The sequence below is a fragment of the Ranitomeya variabilis genome, chromosome 6 (genome assembly GCF_051348905.1).
Source record: "Ranitomeya variabilis isolate aRanVar5 chromosome 6, aRanVar5.hap1, whole genome shotgun sequence".
NCBI classification, from domain to species: Eukaryota; Metazoa; Chordata; class Amphibia; order Anura; family Dendrobatidae; genus Ranitomeya; species Ranitomeya variabilis.
The window spans coordinates 582,291,518-582,314,384 of NC_135237.1; the positions used below are offsets into that span (position 1 = coordinate 582,291,518).

General features: G+C 53.3%; 1 protein-coding gene across 2 annotated transcripts in view; it reads right to left on the reverse strand.

The window, feature by feature from the left end:
* CPSF1 (cleavage and polyadenylation specific factor 1) overlaps positions 1 to 22,867 on the reverse strand; it is a 91,137-nt gene that overhangs the window by 847 nt on the left and 67,423 nt on the right. For both annotated transcript variants that reach the window (XM_077271595.1, XM_077271594.1), the window contains exons 19-36: positions 17,198 to 17,339; positions 16,122 to 16,300; positions 15,912 to 16,045; positions 13,557 to 13,725; positions 13,110 to 13,313; positions 12,921 to 13,007; positions 11,133 to 11,267; positions 10,909 to 11,061; positions 10,650 to 10,766; positions 10,262 to 10,352; positions 9,964 to 10,048; positions 6,598 to 6,739; positions 6,309 to 6,461; positions 5,993 to 6,169; positions 5,858 to 5,924; positions 5,734 to 5,781; positions 5,299 to 5,584; positions 3,437 to 3,575 (exon numbers count right to left, since the gene is read on the reverse strand). In XM_077271595.1, coding sequence (XP_077127710.1) covers positions 3,437 to 3,575; positions 5,299 to 5,584; positions 5,734 to 5,781; positions 5,858 to 5,924; positions 5,993 to 6,169; positions 6,309 to 6,461; positions 6,598 to 6,739; positions 9,964 to 10,048; positions 10,262 to 10,352; positions 10,650 to 10,766; positions 10,909 to 11,061; positions 11,133 to 11,267; positions 12,921 to 13,007; positions 13,110 to 13,313; positions 13,557 to 13,725; positions 15,912 to 16,045; positions 16,122 to 16,300; positions 17,198 to 17,339 — 2,508 coding nt within the window. The remainder of the gene's footprint in view (positions 1 to 3,436; positions 3,576 to 5,298; positions 5,585 to 5,733; positions 5,782 to 5,857; positions 5,925 to 5,992; positions 6,170 to 6,308; positions 6,462 to 6,597; positions 6,740 to 9,963; positions 10,049 to 10,261; positions 10,353 to 10,649; positions 10,767 to 10,908; positions 11,062 to 11,132; positions 11,268 to 12,920; positions 13,008 to 13,109; positions 13,314 to 13,556; positions 13,726 to 15,911; positions 16,046 to 16,121; positions 16,301 to 17,197; positions 17,340 to 22,867) is intronic.

Genomic DNA, 22,867 nt, shown 5'->3' on the forward strand with positions numbered 1-22,867 from the left:
TCTTTGGAATTCTCGCTCTGTGTGTAATAAACTCTCCTTCACCCATGATTACTTCCTTTCTAAGGCTCTTAATCTCCTGGCTCTTACTGAAACCTGGATCCAGCAGTCAGACACCACCGCTGCTGCTGCTCTCTCCTATGGTGGACTACACTTTTCTCATACCCCAAGATCAGACAACAGAGCAGGTGGAGGCGTTGGTCTGCTCCTTTCACCCAAATGTACCTTCCAAGTTATCCCCCAAGTACCCTCACTTGTATTCCCTTCCTTTGAGGTCCATGCTGTCAGACTCTACGTCCCCTTCTCCATGCGAGTGGCGGTGCTGTATCGTCCTCCTGGCCCCTCTCTCATCAGTTCCTGGATCACTTTGCCACCTAGCTTCCACACTTTCTCTCCTGTGACACCCCCACCCTTATCATGGGTGATTTCAACATCCCCATTGTTTCTCCCCTTTCCCCGTCTGCTTCTCACCTTTTATCTCTAACCTCCTCTTTCGGCCTCTCGCAGCATACTAAGGGTACCGTCACACAGTGCCATTTTCATCGCTACGATGGCACGATTCGTGATGTTCTAGCGATATCGTTATGATATCGTAGTGTCTGACACACTACTGCGATCCGGAACCCCGCTGAGAATCGTACGTCGTAGCAGATCGTTTGAAACTTTCTTTCGTCGTCTAGTGTCCCGCTGTGGCGGCATGATTGCATCGTGTGACACAGGTTGTATACGATGTGCGCACAGTAACCAACGGCTTCTACATCGCAAATACGTCATGAAATTATCGCTCCAGCGCCGTGTATTGCAACGTGTGACCGCAGTCTACGACGCTGGAGCGATAATCATACGACGCAACGTCACGAATCGTGCCGTCGTAGCGATGAAAATGGCACTGTGTGACGGTACCCTAACTCTCCAACGCATGAAGATGGAAAGTCCCTTGACTTGGTCTTCTCCCAACTTTGCTCAGTGGATGATTTCACAAACTCCCCTCTCCCGCTCTCTGACCACAACCTTCTTTCATTCTCTATCAAGAACTGCCATCCCGCTCAGGTCACCCCCACTTTCCACACCTATAGAAACATCCAGGCCATTAACACCCAGAAACTTATGCAGAACTTGCAGTCCTCATTGGCCCCAATCTCCTCCATTTCATGTCCTGATTCTGCTCTGAAGCATTACAATGAAACCCTGCAAAGTGCCCTGGATGAAGCTGCACCTCCTATACATAGAACAACTCAGCACAGACGGTGACAACCGTGGCACACGCTGCAAACACGCTTCCTACAGTGGTGCTCCAGGTGCGCCGAACGTCTGTGGAGAAAATCTAATCTACCCGAAGATTTCATCCATTATAAGTTTATGCTAAAAACATACAACTCTGCCCTTCACCTCTCCAAACAAACCTATTTCAACACCCTGATCACCTCACTGTCAAATAACCCTAAACGTCTCTTCGACACTTTCCAGTCCCTACTCAATCCAAGAGAGCAGGCCCCAACCACGGATCTCCGCGCTGACGATCTGGCCAATTACTTCAAATAAAAAATTGACCATATTCGACAGGAAATCATCTCCCAATCTCTTCATACCAGGCACTGTCCTCCCTCCCCCACTGCATCTAGTTCACTCTCTGACTTTGAACCAGTTACTGAAGAAGAAGTAATCAGGCTCCTTGCATCTTCTCGCCCGACCACTTGCACCAGTGACCCCATTCCGTCGCATCTCCTCCAGTCCCTTTCCCCAGCTGTCACCTCTCACATAACAAAAATATTCAACCTTTCCCTCACTTCCGGTATTTTTCCCTCCTCATTTAAGCATGCCATCATACATCCATTACTTAAAAAACCCTCCCTCGACCAAAATTGTGCCGCTAATTATAGACCTGTCTCTAATCTTCCCTTCATCTCTAAACTCCTGGAACGCCTGGTCCACTCCCGTCTTACCCGCTATCTCTCAGATAATTCTCTTCTCGACCCTCTACAATCTGGCTTCCGCTCTTTACACTCTACTGAAACTGCCCTCACTAAAGTCTCTAATGACCTACTAACAGCTAAATCTAATGGTCACTACTCCATGCTAATTCTCCTGGATCTCTCCGCAGCATTCGACACTGTGGATCATCAGCTCCTCCTCACTATGCTCCGCTCCATCGGCATCAAGGACACCATTCTCTCTTGGTTCTCCTCCTATCTCTCTGACCGATCCTTCACTGTATGTTTTGCTGGTTCCTCCTCCTCTCACCTTCCCCTTACTGTTAGGGTTCCTCAAGGATCAGTCCTAGGCCCCCTCCTCTTCTCTTTGTATACTGCCCCTATTGGACAAACAATCAGTAGATTTGGTTTCCAGTACCATCTCTATGCTGACGACACCCAATTATACACCTCTGCTCCTATCACGCCGATCTTTTTAGAAAACACCAGTGATTGTCTTACCGCTGTCTCCAACATCATGTCCTCCCTCTATCTGAAACTGAACCTGTCAAAAACTGAACTCCTCGTGTTCTCTCCCTCTACTAACCTACCTTTGCCTGACATTGCCATCTCCGTGTGTGGTTCCACCATTACTCCATAGCAACATGCCCGCTGCCTTGGGGTCATCCTTGATTCCGAGCTTTCATTCACCCCCCACATCCGATCACTGGCTCGCTCTTCTTATCTGCATCTCAAAAATATTTCTAGAATTCGCCCTTTTCTTACTTTCGACTCTGCAAAAACTCTTACTGTTTCTCTTATTCATTCCCGTCTGGACTATTGTAACTCTCTACTAATCGGCCTCCCTCTTACCAAACTCTCCCCGCTCCAATCTGTCCTGAATGCTGCTGCCAGGATCATATTCCTCATCAACCGTTACACCGATGCCTCTACCTTGTGCCAGTCATTACACTGGCTACCCATCCACTCCAGAATCCAGTACAAAACTACTACCCTCATCCACAAAGCGCTCCATGGCTCAGCACCACCCTACATCCCCTCTCTGGTCTTGGTCTACCACCCTACTGGTTCATGCAGCTTTACATGAACACCCGAGCCTTACACTATGGCTGGTCCAAATAACTAAAGCAATTGTTACCATCCACCTCTCGTGTCTCCCCTTTTCCTCATAGGTTATAAGCTTGCGAGCAGCAGGGCCCTCATTCCTCCTGGTATCTGTTTTGAACTGTGATTTCTGTTATGCTGTAATGTCTATTGTCTGTACAAGTCCCCTCTATAAGTTGTAAAGCGCTGCGGAATATGTTGGCGCTATAGAAATAAAAATTATTATTATAATGTCCTATAAATGTCTGTTCTGTTCCTGATCTCAGCTGTTAGTGGACTCCACTTTCTGCACATGCTCAGTAGTGACTGGGGCTGTGGAGTCAGGAGTTAGGGAAATTGAGGTTGGGCTTACAACACCACAGCCCTGAAGGTAACAAGGAGAAACCCTTGAGGTCTACACTCACAATATCGGTGGAGGTCCCGATCTTCTTGGCCATGTCGTTACGATCATTAGTGCTCATGTAGAGGTATCTGTTCAGGAGCTCTCCATCCAGCACGTTCCTCACCGTATTCTGAAGGACCCGGCGACCGGAGTGCAACATTCTGGAATAGATGGCAGACAATAGTGACGGGACCGGATGTGGGAACTGTAGATGATCATTCTGATTGTCATTGCTCTTAATGGTGGACAGTGACAAACTGCGACTATCCAGAGACCTCATTCTAAAGTCAACGAGTCCAATACACAGACCTCGGGGGGCTGCTGACACCAGTGCCATGGTCCGTCCAAAATAAACAGAGCTCAGTCTGCTGGGGCCAGTGCGGAGGCCATCTAGGAATGATCAGCAGCCTCCTACCCGAAGGTCCAGGGAATGACACCAGCATCGTGCAGTATGTGGGTGATCAACAGCCTCCTACATGACGGCCTGGGGGCTGAGGCCAGCATGGTTCGATATGTGGGTGATCAACAGCCTCCTACCTGATGGTCTGGTGTGTGTGGATGATCAGCAGCCTCCTACCTGAAGGCCCAGGGGTGCAGAATGAGGGTGATCAGCCTCCTACCTGAAGGCCCAGGGGTTGAGGTATAGGGTGATCAGCTGACTCCTACCTGAAGGCCCAGGGGTGCAGAATGAGGGTGATCAGCCTCCTACCTGATGGTCTGGTGTGTGTGGATGATCAGCAGCCTCCTACCTGAAGGATGCGTTGTTGAAGCCGGCATGGTGGGTGATCAGCAGCCTCCTGCCTGAAGGCCCATGTTTTTGGCTGATCAGCAGCCTCCTACCTGAAGGCCCGGGGGTGCAGTATGTGGGTGATCAGCCGCCTCCTACCTGAAGGCCCAGGGGTGCGGTATGTGGGTGATCAGCCTCCTACCTGAAGTCCCGGGGGGTGCAGTATGTGGGTGATCAGCCTCCTACTTGAAGGCCCAGGGGTGCGATATATGGGGGATCAGTAGCCTCCTACCTGAAGGCCCAGGGGTACGGTATGTGAGTGATCAACCTCCTACCTGAAGGCGCGGAACTTGAGGTATATGGGTGATCAGCAGCCCCTTATCTAAAGGCCATGGGGTTGAGGTATACGGTGATCAGCTGACTTCTACCTGAAGGCCCAGGGGTGCGGTATGTGGGTGATCAATAGCATCCAACCTGAAGGCCAGAGGGTGCGGAATGAGGGAGATCAGCCTCCTACCTGAAGGCCCAGGGGTGCAGAATGAGGGAGTTCAGCCTCCTACCTGAAGGCCCAGGGGTGCAGAATGAGGGAGTTCAGCCTCCTACCTGAAGGCCCAGGGGTGCAGAATGAGGGTGATCAGCGTCCTACCTGAAGGCCCAGGGGTTGAGGTATAGGGTGATCAGCCTCCTACCTGAAGGCCCAGGGGTGCAGAATGAGGGAGTTCAGCCTCCTACCTGAAGGCCCAGGGGTGTAGAATGAGGGAGTTCAGCTTCCTACCTGAAGGCCCAGGGGTGTAGAATGAGGGAGGTCAGCCTCCTACCTGAAGGCCCAGGGGTGCAGAATGAGGGTGATCAGCCTCCTACCTGAAGGCCCAGGGGTTGAGGTATAGGGTGATCAGCTGAGTCCTACCTGAAGGCCCAGGGGTGCAGAATGAGGGAGTTCAGCCTCCTACCTGAAGGCCCAGGGGTGTAGAATGAGGGAGTTCAGCTTCCTACCTGAAGGCCCAGGGGTGTAGAATGAGTCCTACCTGAAGGCCCAGGGGTGCAGAATGAGGGTGATCAGCCTCCTACCTGAAGGCCCAGGGGTTGAGGTATAGGGTGATCAGCTGAGTCCTACCTGAAGGCCCAGGGGAGCAGAATGAGGGTGATCAGCCTCCTACCTGAAGGCCCGGGGGTTGAGGCCAGCGTGGTGCGGTATGTGTGTGATCAGGGCATTCTGTAACATCAGTAGCCTCCGGTACGTCTTCTCTTGCATCGGGAGTAGCATGCCTAGTCCTCCATCCAGAGTGGCGAACCAGGTGATTTGTTTGTTGTCCCACAATGCGGTTTTACGGCTGGAGACCTCACTGGCGCCCCGACATGGAGTTCTCCAGAAAGCATTCACATTGGACCCTACATGGAAGTCTGCACGCCGCAGGAGTCGCTGGCCACCAAAACTTTCTTTAGCTGGACAAATGATAGGAAACAGAATGTAATAATAGATAATTCAGATGTTTGTGAGCAGAGAACCATTCTCCTGGAGGAAAATCAGAAGGAAAAGTACGAATACACAGCATGGACGCTCGGAGACAGTAGACCGCCGACGCCGCACTCACCCGCCGGGAGGTACATGTACAGGATCAGGTTTCTGTCTCGATCCGACACTAGAACATAAGAGAAGCCAATAGTGAGAACGCCACTCCTTGCCGCCATCGTGACGCAAGTTCACCAATCACCTACCCAGGAAGCCGAGCTGACCATTGTCTACCAGGAACTCCACACTGTAGACCTCCAGGGGCTTCACGTCCTGTGAGAGGGAGACGTGATCAGAAGGTAGCCATAGGATCTCCCTGGCCACACCGGGGAAGAACTTACCCTGCTGACCAGGGACAGAGTCTTGCTCTCTTCCTGGTAACGCAACAGAGAGATGCTCTTCATTAGGTCGGCAGCCAGGATGAAGTTCTTCACGCTGATCATTTGGTGGATGTACAGCTGGGTGTCAATAAATGCCATTCCTGTCAGGTCATTGTCCTTAAGACTCCACAGGAAGATCTGAGGGGAGAAAGTGTTCAGAAGATGATGGTTCCATATTGTAGGGAAGTCCCCATCTGTCGCGCCGGGGCTCTGCTTTACGACTAGCTGGACGCCATGTTATCAGGTGGTCGTGCGCTAACCGATGTGGCAACTTTACCTTCTGGCCGATGGCTGTCACCAGGTACCCATTACAGTGACACAGTGCCGTGACCGGACCCTTCTGCTCCTTCTCATAAAGGACCTTGAACTTATTCTTGGTCAGCGGCTGCCCAGGCTCCGGTACAACCTCAATGATGTCCATGATCAGGATCTAGAAATGAGTCAGATGACGGAGGGCGAGTTTAGTTCTGTAGTATAAAGCTGCACAGGACGCCACGGACGCACAACTAGACAAGACTCGTCCAGCGCCAACGATCCAACTGGCATAGTGCAGGGACATCACTCACCCGACCGCGGCAGGTCACCTCCTCCCCCTGCATGAGACACGTTCCCACAGCGATGTACCCCTTCAGCCCAGATACTGTCTCCTCGCTCTTCAGATTGACAGTCTTCATACAAGTGATGTGCTCCCACTCCTCCAGATCTATCCTGCAACGCAGGACAAGGAAACATTAATCCCAACGACTCAGAGAAAGAACTAGAGGCCGCACACTGAGCAAGATGAATCCGCAAACTAATGAGCGAACACTACCATCGCTGCAGTCTGTTTCCAGGTCAGGACGAAGTAGTGAAGCAAATTACATGAAGAAAACACAAACCGGCACTAGGGCAAAACGGGGGACTGGTCTGCGGAGTGTGTGGGATGTGTACAAGGGTCTGTGAATGCTGCAGCTATGGAAAGTGTGAAATCTGCAGTAAAAAAATGGCATTGTGCCAAACGCTCAGCCTCCCAAAGAGGTAAGAAGTAACAGAGACTCGAGCAAAGGGATAAAGAGGCAAGAAAATGTGCCATGGGGCCCCCAGACCGTCACACATTGCTACCTGACCAGTCCATAAGAGGCCAATATCACCAGTACCCCGATCGAGTGGCAACGCCCTGACCACCACAAAAGAAGATCCCTACACATTGCTGCACCAGTGGGTCTGACAACAGAAAGTGGCGGAACACAAACCAACACCAGCCAACAGGTGGAAATGGCGGGACACACTCACTACCGGCCAACAGAAGGAAATGGCGGAACACGCCACTACTGGTCAGGAGAAGTAGGTGGCGGGAGGGACAGACGGCCAACAGCAGGAAATGGCGGGACACACGCTATTACCGGCCAACAGAAGGAAATGGCGGGACACACGCCACTACCGGCCAACAGAAGGAAATGGTGGGACACACGACACTACCGGCCAACAGAAGGAAACGGCGGGACACACGCCACTACCAGCCAACAGGAGGAAATGGCGGGACACACGCCACTACCGGCCAACAGGAGGAAATGGCGGGACACACGCCACTACCAGCCAACAGGAGGAAATGGCGGGACACACGCCACTACCAGCCAACAGGAGGAAATGGCGGGACACACGCTATTACCGGCCAACAGAAGGAAATGGCGGGACACACGCCACTACCGGCCAACAGAAGGAAATGGCGGAACACGCCACTACTGGTCAGGAGAAGTAGGTGGCGGGAGGGACAGACGGCCAACAGCAGGAAATGGTGGGACACACGCTATTACCGGCCAACAGAAGGAAATGGCGGGACACACGCCACTACCGGCCAACAGAAGGAAATGGTGGGACACACGACACTACCGGCCAACAGAAGGAAATGGTGGGACACACGACACTACCGGCCAACAGAAGGAAACGGCGGGACACACGCCACTACCAGCCAACATGAGGAAATGGCGGGACACACGCCACTACCGGCCAACAGGAGGAAATGGCGGGACACACGCCACTACCAGCCAACAGGAGGAAATGGCGGGACACACGCCACTACCAGCCAACAGGAGGAAATGGCGGGACACACGCTATTACCGGCCAACAGAAGGAAATGGCGGGACACACGCCACTACCGGCCAACAGAAGGAAATGGCGGAACACGCCACTACTGGTCAGGAGAAGTGGGTGGCGGGAGGGACAGACGGCCAACAGCAGGAAATGGCGGGACACACGCCATTACCGGCCAACAGAAGGAAATGGCGGGACACACGCCACTACCGGCCAACAGAAGGAAATGGTGGGACACACGACACTACCGGCCAACAGAAGGAAATGGTGGGACACACGCCACTACCAGCCAACAGAAGGAAATGGCGGGACACACGCCACTACCAGCCAACAGGAGGAAATGGCGGGACACACGCCACTACCGGCCAACAGAAGAAAATGGTGGGACACACGCCACTACCGGCCAACAGAAGAAAATGGCGGGACACACGACACTACCGGCCAACAGGAGGAAATGGCGGGACACACGCCACTACCGGCCAACAGGAGGAAATGGCGGGACGCACGCCACTACCGGCCAACAGAAGGAAATGGTGGGACACACGACACTACCGGCCAACAGGAGGAAATGGCGGGACACACGCCACTACCGGCCAACAGGAGGAAATGGCGGGACACACGCCACTACCGGCCAACAGAAGGAAATGGCGGGACACACGCCACTACCGGCCAACAGAAGAAAATGGCGGGACACACGACACTACCGGCCAACAGGAGGAAATGGCGGGACACACGCCACTACCGGCCAACAGGAGGAAATGGCGGGACACACGCCACTACCGGCCAACAGAAGGAAATGGCGGGACACACGACACTACCGGCCAACAGAAGGAAATGGCGGGACACACGACACTACCGGCCAACAGAAGGAAATGGTGGGACACACGCCACTACCAGCCAACAGAAGGAAATGGCGGGACACACGCCACTACCAGCCAACAGGAGGAAATGGCGGGACACACGCCACTACCGGCCAACAGAAGGAAATGGTGGGACACACGCCACTACCGGCCAACAGAAGAAAATGGCGGGACACACGACACTACCGGCCAACAGGAGGAAATGGTGGGACACACGCCACTACCGGCCAACAGGAGGAAATGGCGGGACACACGACACTACCGGCCAACAGAAGGAAATGGCGGGACACACGCCACTACCGGCTAACAGGAGGAAATGGCGGGACACACGCCACTACCGGCCAACAGGAGGAAATGGTGGGACACACGCCACTACCAGCCAACAGGAGGAAATGGCGGGACACACGACACTACCGGCCAACAGGAGGAAATGGTGGGACACACGACACTACCGGCCAACAGGAGGAAATGGTGGGACACACGCCACTACCGGCTAACAGGAGGAAATGGTGGGACACACGCCACTACCAGCCAACAGGAGGAAATGGCGGGACACACGCCACTACCGGCCAACAGGAGGAAATGGTGGGACACACGCCACTACCAGCCAACAGAAGGAAATGGTGGGACACACACGCCACTACCGGCCAACAGAAGGAAATGGTGGGACACACGACACTACCGGCCAACAGGAGGAAATGGCGGGACACACGCCACTACCGGCCAACAGGAGGAAATGGTGGGACACACACGCCACTACCGGCCAACAGAAGGAAATGGTGGGACACGCGATACTACCGGCCAACAGAAGGAAATGGCGGAACTCGCCACTACTGGTCAGGAGAAGTAGGTGGCGGGACACGCGGCCAACAGCAGGAAATGGGACACGTGCTATTACCGGCCATCAGAAGGAGGCAACGGCGGGACACACGCCACTACTGTGTATAAGGAGCTCGAAGGACAGACAACACTACCCAGTAGGAGGACTCAGCGGGACACTACCTGGTATTGGGGATGGTCTCCCAACTGACGGGTGAGATGAGCTGGATGGAGAAGGCTTCCTGGAGAGGAGCAATGTAGCGATCATCTGTAGGAGAGAAGATGTGAGGAGGCAAAGAATATGGGGAATACGGATCCTGAATATATAGCGAAACTATTATATATGCCATAAATGAATAACTCGGCTGGGGAGACTCTGCAGCTCGCACAAAACAAGAAGTTACCCTCCAGCATGCAGACATATGGGACTGGAACAGACTGACCCTCTACATGAGACGTAATGTGCTGCAGACCATCTCACCTCGCTCAATCGTCTCAAACTCCTTCTCTTCCCCGGTCATGCGAGGGATTCGGGTACACGTGTCATTCACGCTGGTGACCACAGCGTAAACCTACAGGGAGGAGAGCAGACCACAGTGACCTGGCAGAGGATTACTCTCATAGATGATGACTACTCTCAGATGATAGGAGCAGAGGTCTCATGTGCACAAGAGCAAATGGCGGAGATGATCTGAGCAGAATCTTCTTACTGAGGATGGCTGGGGGCGACCCCAACATGGAGAGGTGATTGTGACCCCTGGATGAAGTGAATATTAATAACTCCCCAGTGAGATGTGGTGCTCACTGTTCAGTACTTATAGGCCAGGAACACCAGTAACACAGACAGCACACTGGGAGCAGGGACTTACCTTGGATTCCACATGGTAGGAGACATAGTGTGCAGTGCAGCGCAGGGGAATCTTCCTCACAGGCCATGGAGCGTCGTAGGAAAGATATGCGGGGAGGACACTGATGCGCAGCTCGCCCTATGGAGATCAACACCAGAGGTAGTAATCCCCCCCATGCTGAAGGGGACGGATAATGCCTCCCCCTCCCCGACATAACTCCATGACCCCGGACTAATGAGGCAGATAACGCCATTCCCTGAGCTAACAAGCCGTTCATCACCTGTCGGTTGAAGTAGAGGAAGCCTCGTGGGCAGTTCACATTATGGAAGGGAGCGAATGACTCGATACTTCCATCGATGGTCATGGGGTGAAGACGGAGGGCGCCACGGGGTGTGACAATGAGCCAGTGAGGGGAGGGTCCACAGATGAACACCTGAAGACAGAAGGTGGAAATAAGACCAGAACCCACCATCAGGGAAGTAGAGCTCAGCGATTGGTACCCACCCCCGAGTATCCATAGATATCCTGGAAATAACGGAAACGGGCCACACGACCTCGAGCCCCAAAGTCCTCACTCGACCCTTCACACTTTTTCTTGGATTGTCGCTTCTTCTCACGAAAGTTAATATTGTGTGGAACCTGGGGGAAAAAAAGAGAGAGGTAAGGTAGTAGAGGTCAGAGAGCTGAGGAAACAGTGGAGGCGAGGGTGCCAGAGAGCTGAGGAAACAGTGGAGGCGAGGGTGCCAGAGACCTGAGGAAACGGTGGAGGCGAGGGTGCCAGAGACCTGAGGAAACGGTGGAGGCGAGGGGGCCAGAGAGCGGAGGAGGACACGGCAGGGGAGGTGAGGGGGCCAGAGAGCTGAGGAAACGATGGAGGCGAGGGGGCCAGAGAGCTGAGGAAACGGTGGAGGCGAGGGGGCCAGAGAGCTGAGGAAACGGTGGAGGCGAGGGGGCCAGAGAGCTGAGGAAACGGTGGAGGCGAGGGTGCCAGAGAGCTGAGGAAACGGTGGAGGCGAGGGTGCCAGAGAGCTGAGGAAACGGTGGAGGCGAGGGTGCCAGAGACCTGAGGAAACGGTGGAGGCGAGGGTGCCAGAGACCTGAGGAAACGGTGGAGGCGAGGGTGCCAGAGACCTGAGGAAACGGTGGAGGCGAGGGTGCCAGAGACCTGAGGAAACGGTGGAGGCGAGGGTGCCAGAGACCTGAGGAAACGGTGGAGGCGAGGGTGCCAGAGACCCGAGGAAACGGTGGAGGCGAGGGTGCCAGAGACCCGAGGAAACGGTGGAGGCGAGGGTGCCAGAGACCCGAGGAAACGGTGGAGGCGAGGGTGCCAGAGACCCGAGGAAACGGTGGAGGCGAGGGTGCCAGAGACCCGAGGAAACGGTGGAGGCGAGGGTGTCAGAGACCCGAGGAAACGGTGGAGGCGAGGGGGCCAGAGAGCTGAGGAAACGGTGGAGGCGAGGGGGCCAGAGAGCTGAGGAAATGGTGGAGGCGAGGGGGCCAGAGAGCTGAGGAAACGGTGGAGGCGAGGGGGCCAGAGAGCTGAGGAAACGGTGGAGGCGAGGGGGCCAGAGAGCTGAGGAAACGGTGGAGGTGAGGGTGCCAGAGAGCTGAGGAAACGGTGGAGGCGAGGGGGCCAGAGAGCGGAGGAGGACACGGCAGGGGAGGTGAGGGGGCCAGAGAGCTGAGGAAACGGTGGAGGCGAGGGGGCCAGAGAGCTGAGGAAACGGTGGAGGCGAGGGGGCCAGAGAGCTGAGGAAACGGTGGAGGCGAGGGGGCCAGAGAGCTGAGGAAACGGTGGAGGTGAGGGTGCCAGAGAGCTGAGGAAACGGTGGAGGCGAGGGGGCCAGAGAGCGGAGGAGGACACGGCAGGGGAGGTGAGGGGGCCAGAGAGCTGAGGAAACGGTGGAGGCGAGGGGGCCAGAGAGCTGAGGAAACGGTGGAGGCGAGGGGGCCAGAGAGCTGAGGAAACGGTGGAGGCGAGGGTGCCAGAGAGCTGAGGAAACGGTGGAGGCGAGGGGGCCAGAGAGCTGAGGAAACGGTGGAGGCGAGGAGGCCAGAGAGCTGAGGAGGACACGGCAGGGGAGGTGAGGGGGCCAGAGAGCGGAGGAGGACACGGCAGGGGAGGTGAGGAGGCCAGAGAGCGGAAGAGGACACGGCAGGGGAGGTGAGGGGGCCAGAGAGCGGAGGAAACGGTGGAAGCGAGGGGGCCAGACAACGGAGGACACGGCAGGGGAGGTGCAGGGGCCAGAGTGCGAAGGCAGAATATGAGAAGTGGAGAACTGCACTTCTAACCTTTTTAAAACGAACTTTTAGGTTTCCCTGTCCTCCATGAGAAAGAGGAAACGCCTCATAAATCATCAGCTCCGCGTCTACGAAGACCTGGAGAAAGGAAGAGCACAGCACTGGGTTACTGTCCAATATGGAAGAGGAAAAGGGCAACATGTGTTACGGGAGGGCCGGACGGGCAGACACACTACTCACCAACAAGTAAGGCCGGCTCTGGCGGTTTCCAAGCCCAACCAGCAACACCTCTTTGACCAATGGCATCTCATCCTGCCGGGCTTCTTCTTTCCGGGCTTCCCCTTGAGCACACGTCTGGCCAGAAGAACTGTCCACGAGGACCCGCTGCCCCATGGGGAAGTTCTTCACCAGAAACACCAGGCGCCATTCAGGAAGCTGGTAAATCTGTGAGGAAGGAGAGACTATGTAAGACTGGAGGTGCACGGAATGGTCGTCATCATGACATGTGGACACGGAGCCACACTTGAGAAATGTGATGTATGGCAGAGCTGGTATGGAGAACCATGGACCAGCGGGTGCACCACATCCAGAACGTACACACATGGGGCATACTATTGATGCACGAGTCATCTCCCAGAGTCATGGTGTGAGGAGAGCTGCAGACACATCCTGATAAATGGCGCTCACCTCCATTACACCACTGTCTCTCACTAGGACACACCAGTGGGTGGGCTCGACTTTGTGCTGGGAGGATTCCCTATCAGAGGCATTACCCCGGCGCGGCTCCTCCTTACTGGGACTGGACAGGAATCCAGAGTCGCCATAAAGCATCTCGTCCTCATCGTCCACCGAGTGACTGCAAGAGAGGAGAAGATGCCAAACAACCAGAGATCAGTGTGGGGGGCTGGTACATAGGACATGACCAACTCAGCAAAGGATAACCGTCACACAGGGGGCTGGTACGGAGGACATGACCAACGCAGCAAAGGATAACAGTCATGGGTGAGCTGGTACGGAGGACATGACCAACTCAGCAGAGGATAACCGTCACACGGGGGCTGGTACAGAGGACATGACCAACTCAGCAGAGGATAACCGTCACATGGGGAGCTAGTACGGAGGACATGACCAACTCAGCAGAGGATATCCGTCACACGGGGGCTGGTACAGAGGACATGACCAACTCAGCAGAGGATAACCGTCACACAGGGGGCTGGCACAGAGGACATGACCAACTCAGCAGAGGATAACCGTCACACGGGGGTTGGTACGGAGGACATGACCAACTCAGCAGAGGATAACCGTCACATGGGGAGCTAGTACGGAGGACATGACCAACTCAGCAGAGGATAACCGTCACACGGGGGCTGGTACGGAGGACATGACCAACTCAGCAGAGGATAACCGTCACACAGGGGGTTGGTACGGAGGACATGACCAACTCAGCAAAGGATAACAGTCACACGGGGCTGGTACATAGGACATGACCAACTCAGCAAAGGATAACCGTCACACAGGTGGTTGGTACATAGGACATGACCAACTCAGCAAAGGATAACCGTCACACAGGTGGTTGGTACATAGGACATGACCAACTCAGGAAAGGATAACCGTCACATGGGGAGCTAGTACATAGGACATGACCAACTCAGGAAAGGATAACCGTCACATGGGGAGCTAGTACGGAGGACATGACCAACTCAGCAGAGGATAACCGTCACACGGGGGCTGGTACGGAGGACATGACCAACTCAGCAGAGGATAACCGTCACACAGGGGGTTGGTACGGAGGACATGACCAACTCAGCAGAGGATAACCGTCACACGGGGGCTGGTACGGAGGACATGACCAACTCAGCAGAGGATAACCGTCACACAGGGGGTTGGTACGGAGGACATGACCAACTCAGCAAAGGATAACAGTCACACAGGGGGCTGGTACATAGGACATGACCAACTCAGCAAAGGATAACCGTCACACAGGGGGCTGGTACATAGGACATGACCAACTCAGCAAAGGATAACCGTCACACAGGTGGTTGGTACATAGGACATGACCAACTCAGCAAAGGATAACCGTCACATGGGGAGCTAGTACGGAGGACATGACCAACTCAGGAAAGGATAACCGTCACATGGGGAGCTAGTACGGAGGACATGACCAACTCAGCAGAGGATAACCGTCACACGGGGGGCTGGTACATAGGACATGACCAACTCAGCAAAGGATAACCGTCACACAGGGGGCTGGTACATAGGACATGACCAACTCAGCAAAGGATAACCGTCACACAGGTGGTTGGTACATAGGACATGACCAACTCAGCAAAGGATAACCGTCACATGGGGAGCTAGTACGGAGGACATGACCAACTCAGGAAAGGATAACCGTCACATGGGGAGCTAGTACGGAGGACATGACCAACTCAGCAGAGGATAACCGTCACACGGGGGGCTGGTACATAGGACATGACCAACTCAGCAGAGGATAACCGTCACACGGGGGCTGGTACGGAGGACATGACCAACTCAGCAGAGGATAACCGTCACATGGGGAGCTAGTACGGAGGACATGACCAACTCAGCAGAGGATAACCGTCACACGGGGGGCTGGTACATAGGACATGACCAACTCAGCAGAGGATAACCGTCACACGGGGGCTGGTACATAGGACATGACCAACTCAGCAGAGGATAACCGTCACATGGGGAGCTAGTACGGAGGACATGACCAACTCAGCAGAGGATAACCGTCACACGGGGGGCTGGTACATAGGACATGACCAACGCAGCAGAGGATAACCGTCACACAGGGGGCTGGTACGGAGGACATGACCAACTCAGCAGAGGATAACAGTCACACGGGAGGCTGGTACATAGGACATGACCAACTCAGCAGAGGATAACCGTCACACGGGGGGCTGGTACATAGGACATGACCAACTCAGCAGAGGATAACCGTCACACGGGAGGCTGGTACATAGGACATGACCAACTCAGCAGAGGATAACCGTCACACGGGGACTCTGACATTGCACTCACCTCATGTCCTGGATTACGCTGTCCTCCGCCATGCTCAGGTTGCTGCCCTCTTCCTTGGCCTGTGACGCCCGGGTCTCCGTGGTGAACATGCCGCTGACATCGCGGTACACGCACAGAGCAATGACTTTAGATTGCTGCAGGCGAAAGAGGAGGCACTGGTGTCAGGCTGTGACTGGACGGCGTGATGGCGGCACCGCACCGGTTACTCACGTAGTGCAGGTTGGGCTTCTGCAGGGTCAGTCTGTGGGTTCTGCCTCCATATGTGTCGCCCTTCAGCTGGAACATGGACACCTGACCTTCTGCACTGAGGATCACCACGTAGGGATCGGCCACGGCGCAATACACAATGGGGGAGCCCAGGTCCACGGGGATGATCTGCAGCTGATTGACTGCAAGCAAGACAGGGAGGATACAGCACCGGAAACCAGCGGCGCCCCCACTAAGGCCGGAAACATCGGACACCAGACTGATGGCTCCAGCCAGTCACCCCCCCACCCGCAGCTGTGGTATATTCCATAAGGGCAGGTGATCTCTACAGCAGAGGCTTCTCTGTATCCCCCCCCCCTGCTGGCTGTGGTATATCCCACATGTACAGGTGATCACTGCAGCAGAGGCTTCACTGTATCCCCCCCCCCCGCTGGCTGTGGTATATCCCACATGCACAGGTGATCACTGCAGCAGAGGCTTCACTGTATCACCCCGCTGCTGGCTGTGGTATGTTCCACATGTACAGGTGATCTCTGCAGCAGAGGCTTCTCTGTATCCCCCCCCCCCCCCCCCCGCTGGCTGTGGTATATCCCACATGTACAGGTGATCACTGCAGCAGAGGCTTCACTGTATCACCCCCGCTGCTGGCTGTGGTATGTTCCACATGTACAGGTGATCTCTGCAGCAGAGGCTTCTCTGTATCCCCCCCCCGCTGGCTGTGGTATATCCCACATGTACAGGTGATCACTGCAGCAGAGGCTTCACTGTATCCCCCCCCGCTGGCTGTGGTATATTCCACATGTACAGGTGATCACTGCAGCAGAGGCTTTACTGTATCCCCCCCCGCTGGCTGTGGTATATTCCACATGTACAGGTGATCACTGCAGCAGAGGCTTTACTGTATCACCCCCGCTGGCTGTGGTATATTCCACATGTACAGGTGATCACTGCAGCAGAGGCTTTACTGTATCACCCCCGCTGCTGGCTGTGGTATATTTCACATGTTAGGTGATCTCTGCAGCAGAGGCTTCCCTTTTTCCCCCCACGCTGATGGTACTAGAGCCGCTATACCCACTCACCCCCCTCCAGCAGCCGGATCCCCTGTGGTGACACCTGAACGATGTACTTGTTGTCTCCGATGTTCCCGGCATATACAGTCGGGCCTTGGGTGACAAAACCACTCGTGTCCAGCTCCATGATCTCCTGCCCGGTCTGAAGAATCTAAAAGATGAAGAACAAAGAAAAGAATAAAAAAAGAGAAAATGACAACATCAGTAACGCAACATTAGTGTAAGCCACCATTCACATGGCTGACACTACACAAAGGCCAACTACAGGATCTCAGCACAGAGGGAATGGAGAGGGCGCCCCCGAGACGAAGCCCGAGGAGAGGGCGCCCCCGAGACGAAGCCCGAGGAGAGGGCGCCCCCGAGACGAAGCCCGAGGAGAGGGCGCCCCCGAGACGAAGCCCGAGGAGAGGGCGCCCCCGAGAAGAAGCCCGAGGAGAGGGCGCCCCCGTCACGTTAAAGAATAAAATCGCAGACGATTTTTTATTTTCCCTGTTATCCCGCACGCTGTGGGCTCTGACCCCCCCCCTTCTCTCTTTGCTTCTGCTGCTGTGTGTGTGAATCCTAAACCTCTCATTCCCTCCCACCACAAGAATGTTTACGACCTCTGTAGCTGCAACAGACAATTCTCCCATCTAGTACCAGCTGAAACTGGTCTAGTCTCTCTCGAAAGACATGAGGTTCTTTCTTCTATTATAGTAAGATATTGGGCCACAGATTTGGGCTAGAAAAATAAGGAGTACATATTGCGAATTTCCATCGGTAGATCTGTCAACCACAGTAAGCACTAGCAGCTAAACACAACGAGTACAAAGTGCAGATTTCTCCTGAACTGTGTGGACCAACTAGTCCGAGTGTGGTATTGTCAAGGTGAAAATATATTTCTTATATACCTTTGTACTTTTATATATCTTATACTGTGAAACAATAAGTTTTCCCCTGCTAATGCAAATGTAATTGTATTTAAAGATGGCTGCCAGTGTTCAGTTTCGTTTCAGTTTAGTGTCCGAAGGGTTAAGATTCATTTCTTCGAAATCGAAACTTAAGGAATGTGAAGAAAAGGAGGATCCACCAGAAGATGTCAGAACAAATCAGAAAGACTGAATGCTAGCTTAAACCCCGCCTAATGCACGCCTTCCCCTAACACTCAATATAGTATTGTGTATTTTAGAATAAAGCCAGTTGGTGTGACCGTTGCGGACATGTGTGGACGCACGGGGCATTAACTAAGTTTGAACCAGCTACCTGTCTGACTCATTCTTATCCGGTACCAGATGCCTTGCACACATATTAATTTGGAATGACTGGTGAATGAGGGTATATTGTCGTTTACGACCCCGACAATTTGGCAGCCCAACGGGGGGCGTGGCCAGCGATCCGAGACCCCCTGGACCCATGCCTGGATGTCTGTGGATGATACCCGTAGTGGCTGACCTCGAGGACTGATCACCCTCCGCACACGGTAAGTGGCGATCATATACATTGTATGTGTCACACTTGCTAGTGTCTCAGCCGTTATTTGTTTCTCTGTGGTCTCCTTGGGTCCGGGAGGTGACCGATCGAGTGGTGAGATCGAATGTGATCCTGTGCCACGCTCTGAACCAGCAACTGAGAGACGTCGCATTTTGCGCGTTCTTGTGTACACCACACCTCCTCCACCGGTCATTGTACTCCGTTCAACCACCCTACCCGTGACTGTTATCTAGTAGTGAAGTGGAGTGAAAAATTGAGCTAGTTGTAGATTGTGGGGCAGCTTAGAGGAAGCGATAGGAGACGCAGCCTCTGTGATATTGTACCAGCTAGGTAATTAAGACGTCCCGGAGGGGGACCACCTGTATTTCTGTGGAGGGCTCTCACTAGGAGACCGCCTCCCGACGGTTTGGAATATCGTGGCAGGATAGCCTGTTAATCACTGTTGTTCTAGTTTAGGGACAGGAAATATTGAGCGAGAGGCTCCGTGTTTTTAGAAAACCAGTGTTGAAGATCGCTGCCAGTGGCCTACTGCAGGAGGACATAGTATTCTGTAAGAGTCATGCTGCGTATCTTAAAGCAAAAGAAGTCTGTGCCCCACAAGTTAGATGAGGATTCTGTGGAAGTCAAGGCAATAGTTGAGTCATGGGAGGGCAAGAAGGCAGTCAAGAATGTTGAGAGATTGTATAAGCATGTAGGATTGCCCTCGTCAGGGAGACTACAGCCGGCTATGTGGCATAATCTCATAGAGAACAAACGAGGCATGTTGAACGATAAAGGATTGTTAGAACAAGCGCAAGCTCATCTGCGAGCTGCGCGAAGCTTAAAGAACAAAGGATGAAAATAGGTTGATGGAGAGGGAGGATCAGACAATGTAGAACCCGTGTTTGGTTATAAAATGCCTTTGAACTGTGATTTTACAGATTGTAAAATGGCCGCCGTGCCACTGATGATGAAAATGCAGTCCCAGCCATCGCCCTGTAATGGCGGCGGGACGAGCTTTCCAGAAGCGTAGGTGTGTCCTGTTTGTGTTGTGCAGAATCCAACCTGGGTGCGTGTGCGTGTACGGGCCGTCCTTGGGGCTCCGCCCAGACCACGGAGGATCATAGGAAAGTTTTGTAGAAATTAAGTCTGAAAACTGCTGCAATTTGTTACTTTGTAGAAGATACGGAGCCTTGTATCAGTGCTGTGTAGTAGAGGGGAGGAGGGAGCGGACCGCTCCTCTTTCCTCATCTGTGCTACGAACTTAGAGAAAGGGGGGCAAAGAGCTGGGCTTTGCTTCTCCCTCTTGCGCTGAGGAATGCAGTGATTCTTCTTATCTCCGTGTTACTAGATGGGAGGGGGGCGTGTGAGCCCCTGCGCGACCTGCTTGAAATTTTTTTTCCCTCGGTGCTGTGGGCTACAGAAAGGGGAGCCATGTATTGCATTCCAAAGTTTTCTCTGTCCTTGGTTTACTACACGCTGAGAGATTTGTGTTTAAAGCAATAAGTACTGTATGAAATTGAAAGTGAAATAGACCTATGCCTGGTCTTGGAGGAAAACTTGTAAATAATTGAAAGATTGGTAAATTAAGCCTCTTCTCCCGACTGTAAGCTCTGTGCCCCTCAATCCCAAACCACCAATATATACTGGGTTGCCAAAACTTAGTGCGCCTCTATTCTATGATCCTGTTGGGTGGATTTGTGATGTATGCGGAGTTACTAATTCTCAGTGTAGAGAGGTCTGTTACAATTGTGGAGCGAGTAGATTCAGGGTCGTAGCCCCCACCTTTCCCTTGCTAAACGCTGACAGCAATTCCCCGCTCCAAATACAGCCCCCACCCCACCGCAGTCCGCAGTACAAGGACGAAGCTTCATTCTTTATCAGAGTCTATGTAACAGAGTTCAGCCCCTGCCCTCCCCACCTTACACAAATCTAGTCTCATACTAAAATATCCCTTTTAACCCTGTCTGGGAATCTCCCTCCCCAGCCCCATGTCAATTCTCAGATCAAGAGCTTGCTTTAATCGGTGTAGATGGCAGACCCCCCAGCCCGGAAAGGCCTCTACATCTCCTCTTCCCGTGAAACCTACACACCTACAAGGCCAGACTTTCTAGGAATCTGAAGTTTGGTTTCCCTGTCATTCATGTTACTACATCACACCTCAGGAATCCCAGGTTCTTTTCTCAGTGAGGTATGGGGACATAGTTACCCACCAGGTAGGAGCCATAGTGAACCCAGCTAACTCTACCCTGTCACATAGAGGTTGTTTGGCCCAACAGATAGCTAGAAAAGGGAAGCCCAGCCATAGCCCAAGAGTGTCAGGCCTACCTTGCCGCTTATGGCCCCTTGCATCCAGGAGACGCTATGTCCATCCAAAGAGGGAATTTGCCCTGTGATATAGTGTTACACACTGCAGGCCCCGTATATGATTCCAAGACACCCGAGCACTGCCGTACAGTATTGCAGACTGCCTTGCAGACAGAGCTCACCTATTGCTGATTCAGCTTCATGGAGACAAACAGAGACCTGTTGCTTATTACAGCGGCCGCCTGGATACGGTGGCAAGAGGAAGCCCCTTCTGTGTTCGGCCCGTGTTGTCTGTCCAGCTGTTGCTACACAAATCTTCAGAGATTGTTTTGGATTACCCACTGATGGTCCACACCCCACACGATGTACATAGTATCCTTAACCAAGTACAACCTAGCCACATGTCCATGGCTGGACAGCTGCGACTTCAGTGTGCTATTCTCATGCCTACTAATGTGACTTTGAAAAGGTGCACTGTCTTGAACCCCGCTACTCTTCTCCTAGTTCCTATGGATCCAAAGGGGGGAGGAGTAGGTGACATGAGCAAGGACACTTTTTCTTTCTAGAATGGATCCAGAGGAACAAGATTAGGTTTCCAAACCACATGATTGTCTAGAATTGATGTCTCAGGAAACGGCTGGTCTCTAGTGTGCCCATTCTAATGCTGATTTTGAGCTTTTTGTAGATGGATCCCGTCACCAAGATGACCAAGGACGCTACTGTACCAGATATGCTGTGGTCTCAGAACATGAGGTAATCAAGGCAGAGTCAATGCCAGCTCATATGTCTGCACAAGAAGCAGAGCAAACTAGCAGAAGGTAAGACTGTAAATATCTACACTGATTCCAGGTATGCTTTTGGCATTGCACACGGTTATGGGCCTATCTGGAGAGCCAGGGCCTTCCTGACAGCAAATGGCCACCCCTTTAAACGTGCTGAGGCAGTCCAGCAACTTATGAATGCACTACAGCTTCCCACCCAAACAGGCATCATAAAGGTAAAGGCACATACCAAAGGCACTGATGGACGGACAAAGGGTAACGCACTGGCAGACCAGGCTGCCAAGAAAGCAGCAAGCACTCCTGTGGCCTCTAGAGTACATCACCTGGACACCCCACCATCTCCACTTGTGTCGAAAGACATCTTAGCCCGGTTACAAGAACAGGCAAGTAAGGAGGAGAAAAATAGGTGGCAAAAAGAGAGGGGCTTGCTCTGATACCGTCACTGGACTATGGGGGAGGGGTGAAAAGGTCTGCCTACCACAGGTACTGTACCCAATGATGGCACAGGTTCTGCACGAGAATGTGCACCACTCGAAGACGGCCATGTGTGACACCCTACAGAAACAATGGATTGCCCCCGGGGTTTTCCACCTGCGCAGAAAGGCAGGTACAGAGCTGCATGATATGTGCCACACATAATCAGGGTAGGACAGTGAAAACCCCATCCAAGCACACTCCCCGGCCCTTTACCCATTCCAGAGACTGCAGATTGATTATATTCAGTTGTCTAGGGTAGGGATGTATGAGTATGTGTTGGTCTGCATTGATTTATTTTCAGGTTGACCAGAAGCCTACCCAGTTGCCAAAGCTACGACTAAGACAACGGCGAAGAAACTGATGGCTGAGATCATATGCAGGTATGGAGTTCCTGAAGTCGTTGAAAGCGATCGGGGTTCCCATTTTACTGCAGAGATCATGTCAGAGGTAATGGCAGCACTGGGGGTAAGTCAAGCATTGCATACTCCATCCACAGAGTAGTGGAAGAGTGGAGAGACTAAATGGAACTCTTAAGCTTAAAATCCAGAAGGCAATGGCAGAGACTGGTAAACCATGGACAGAATGCCTTCCTCTAGCTTTGTTTTCAGTAAGACATACCCCAAACAGGAAGACAGGACTGTCACCGTATGAGATTCTGTTTGGC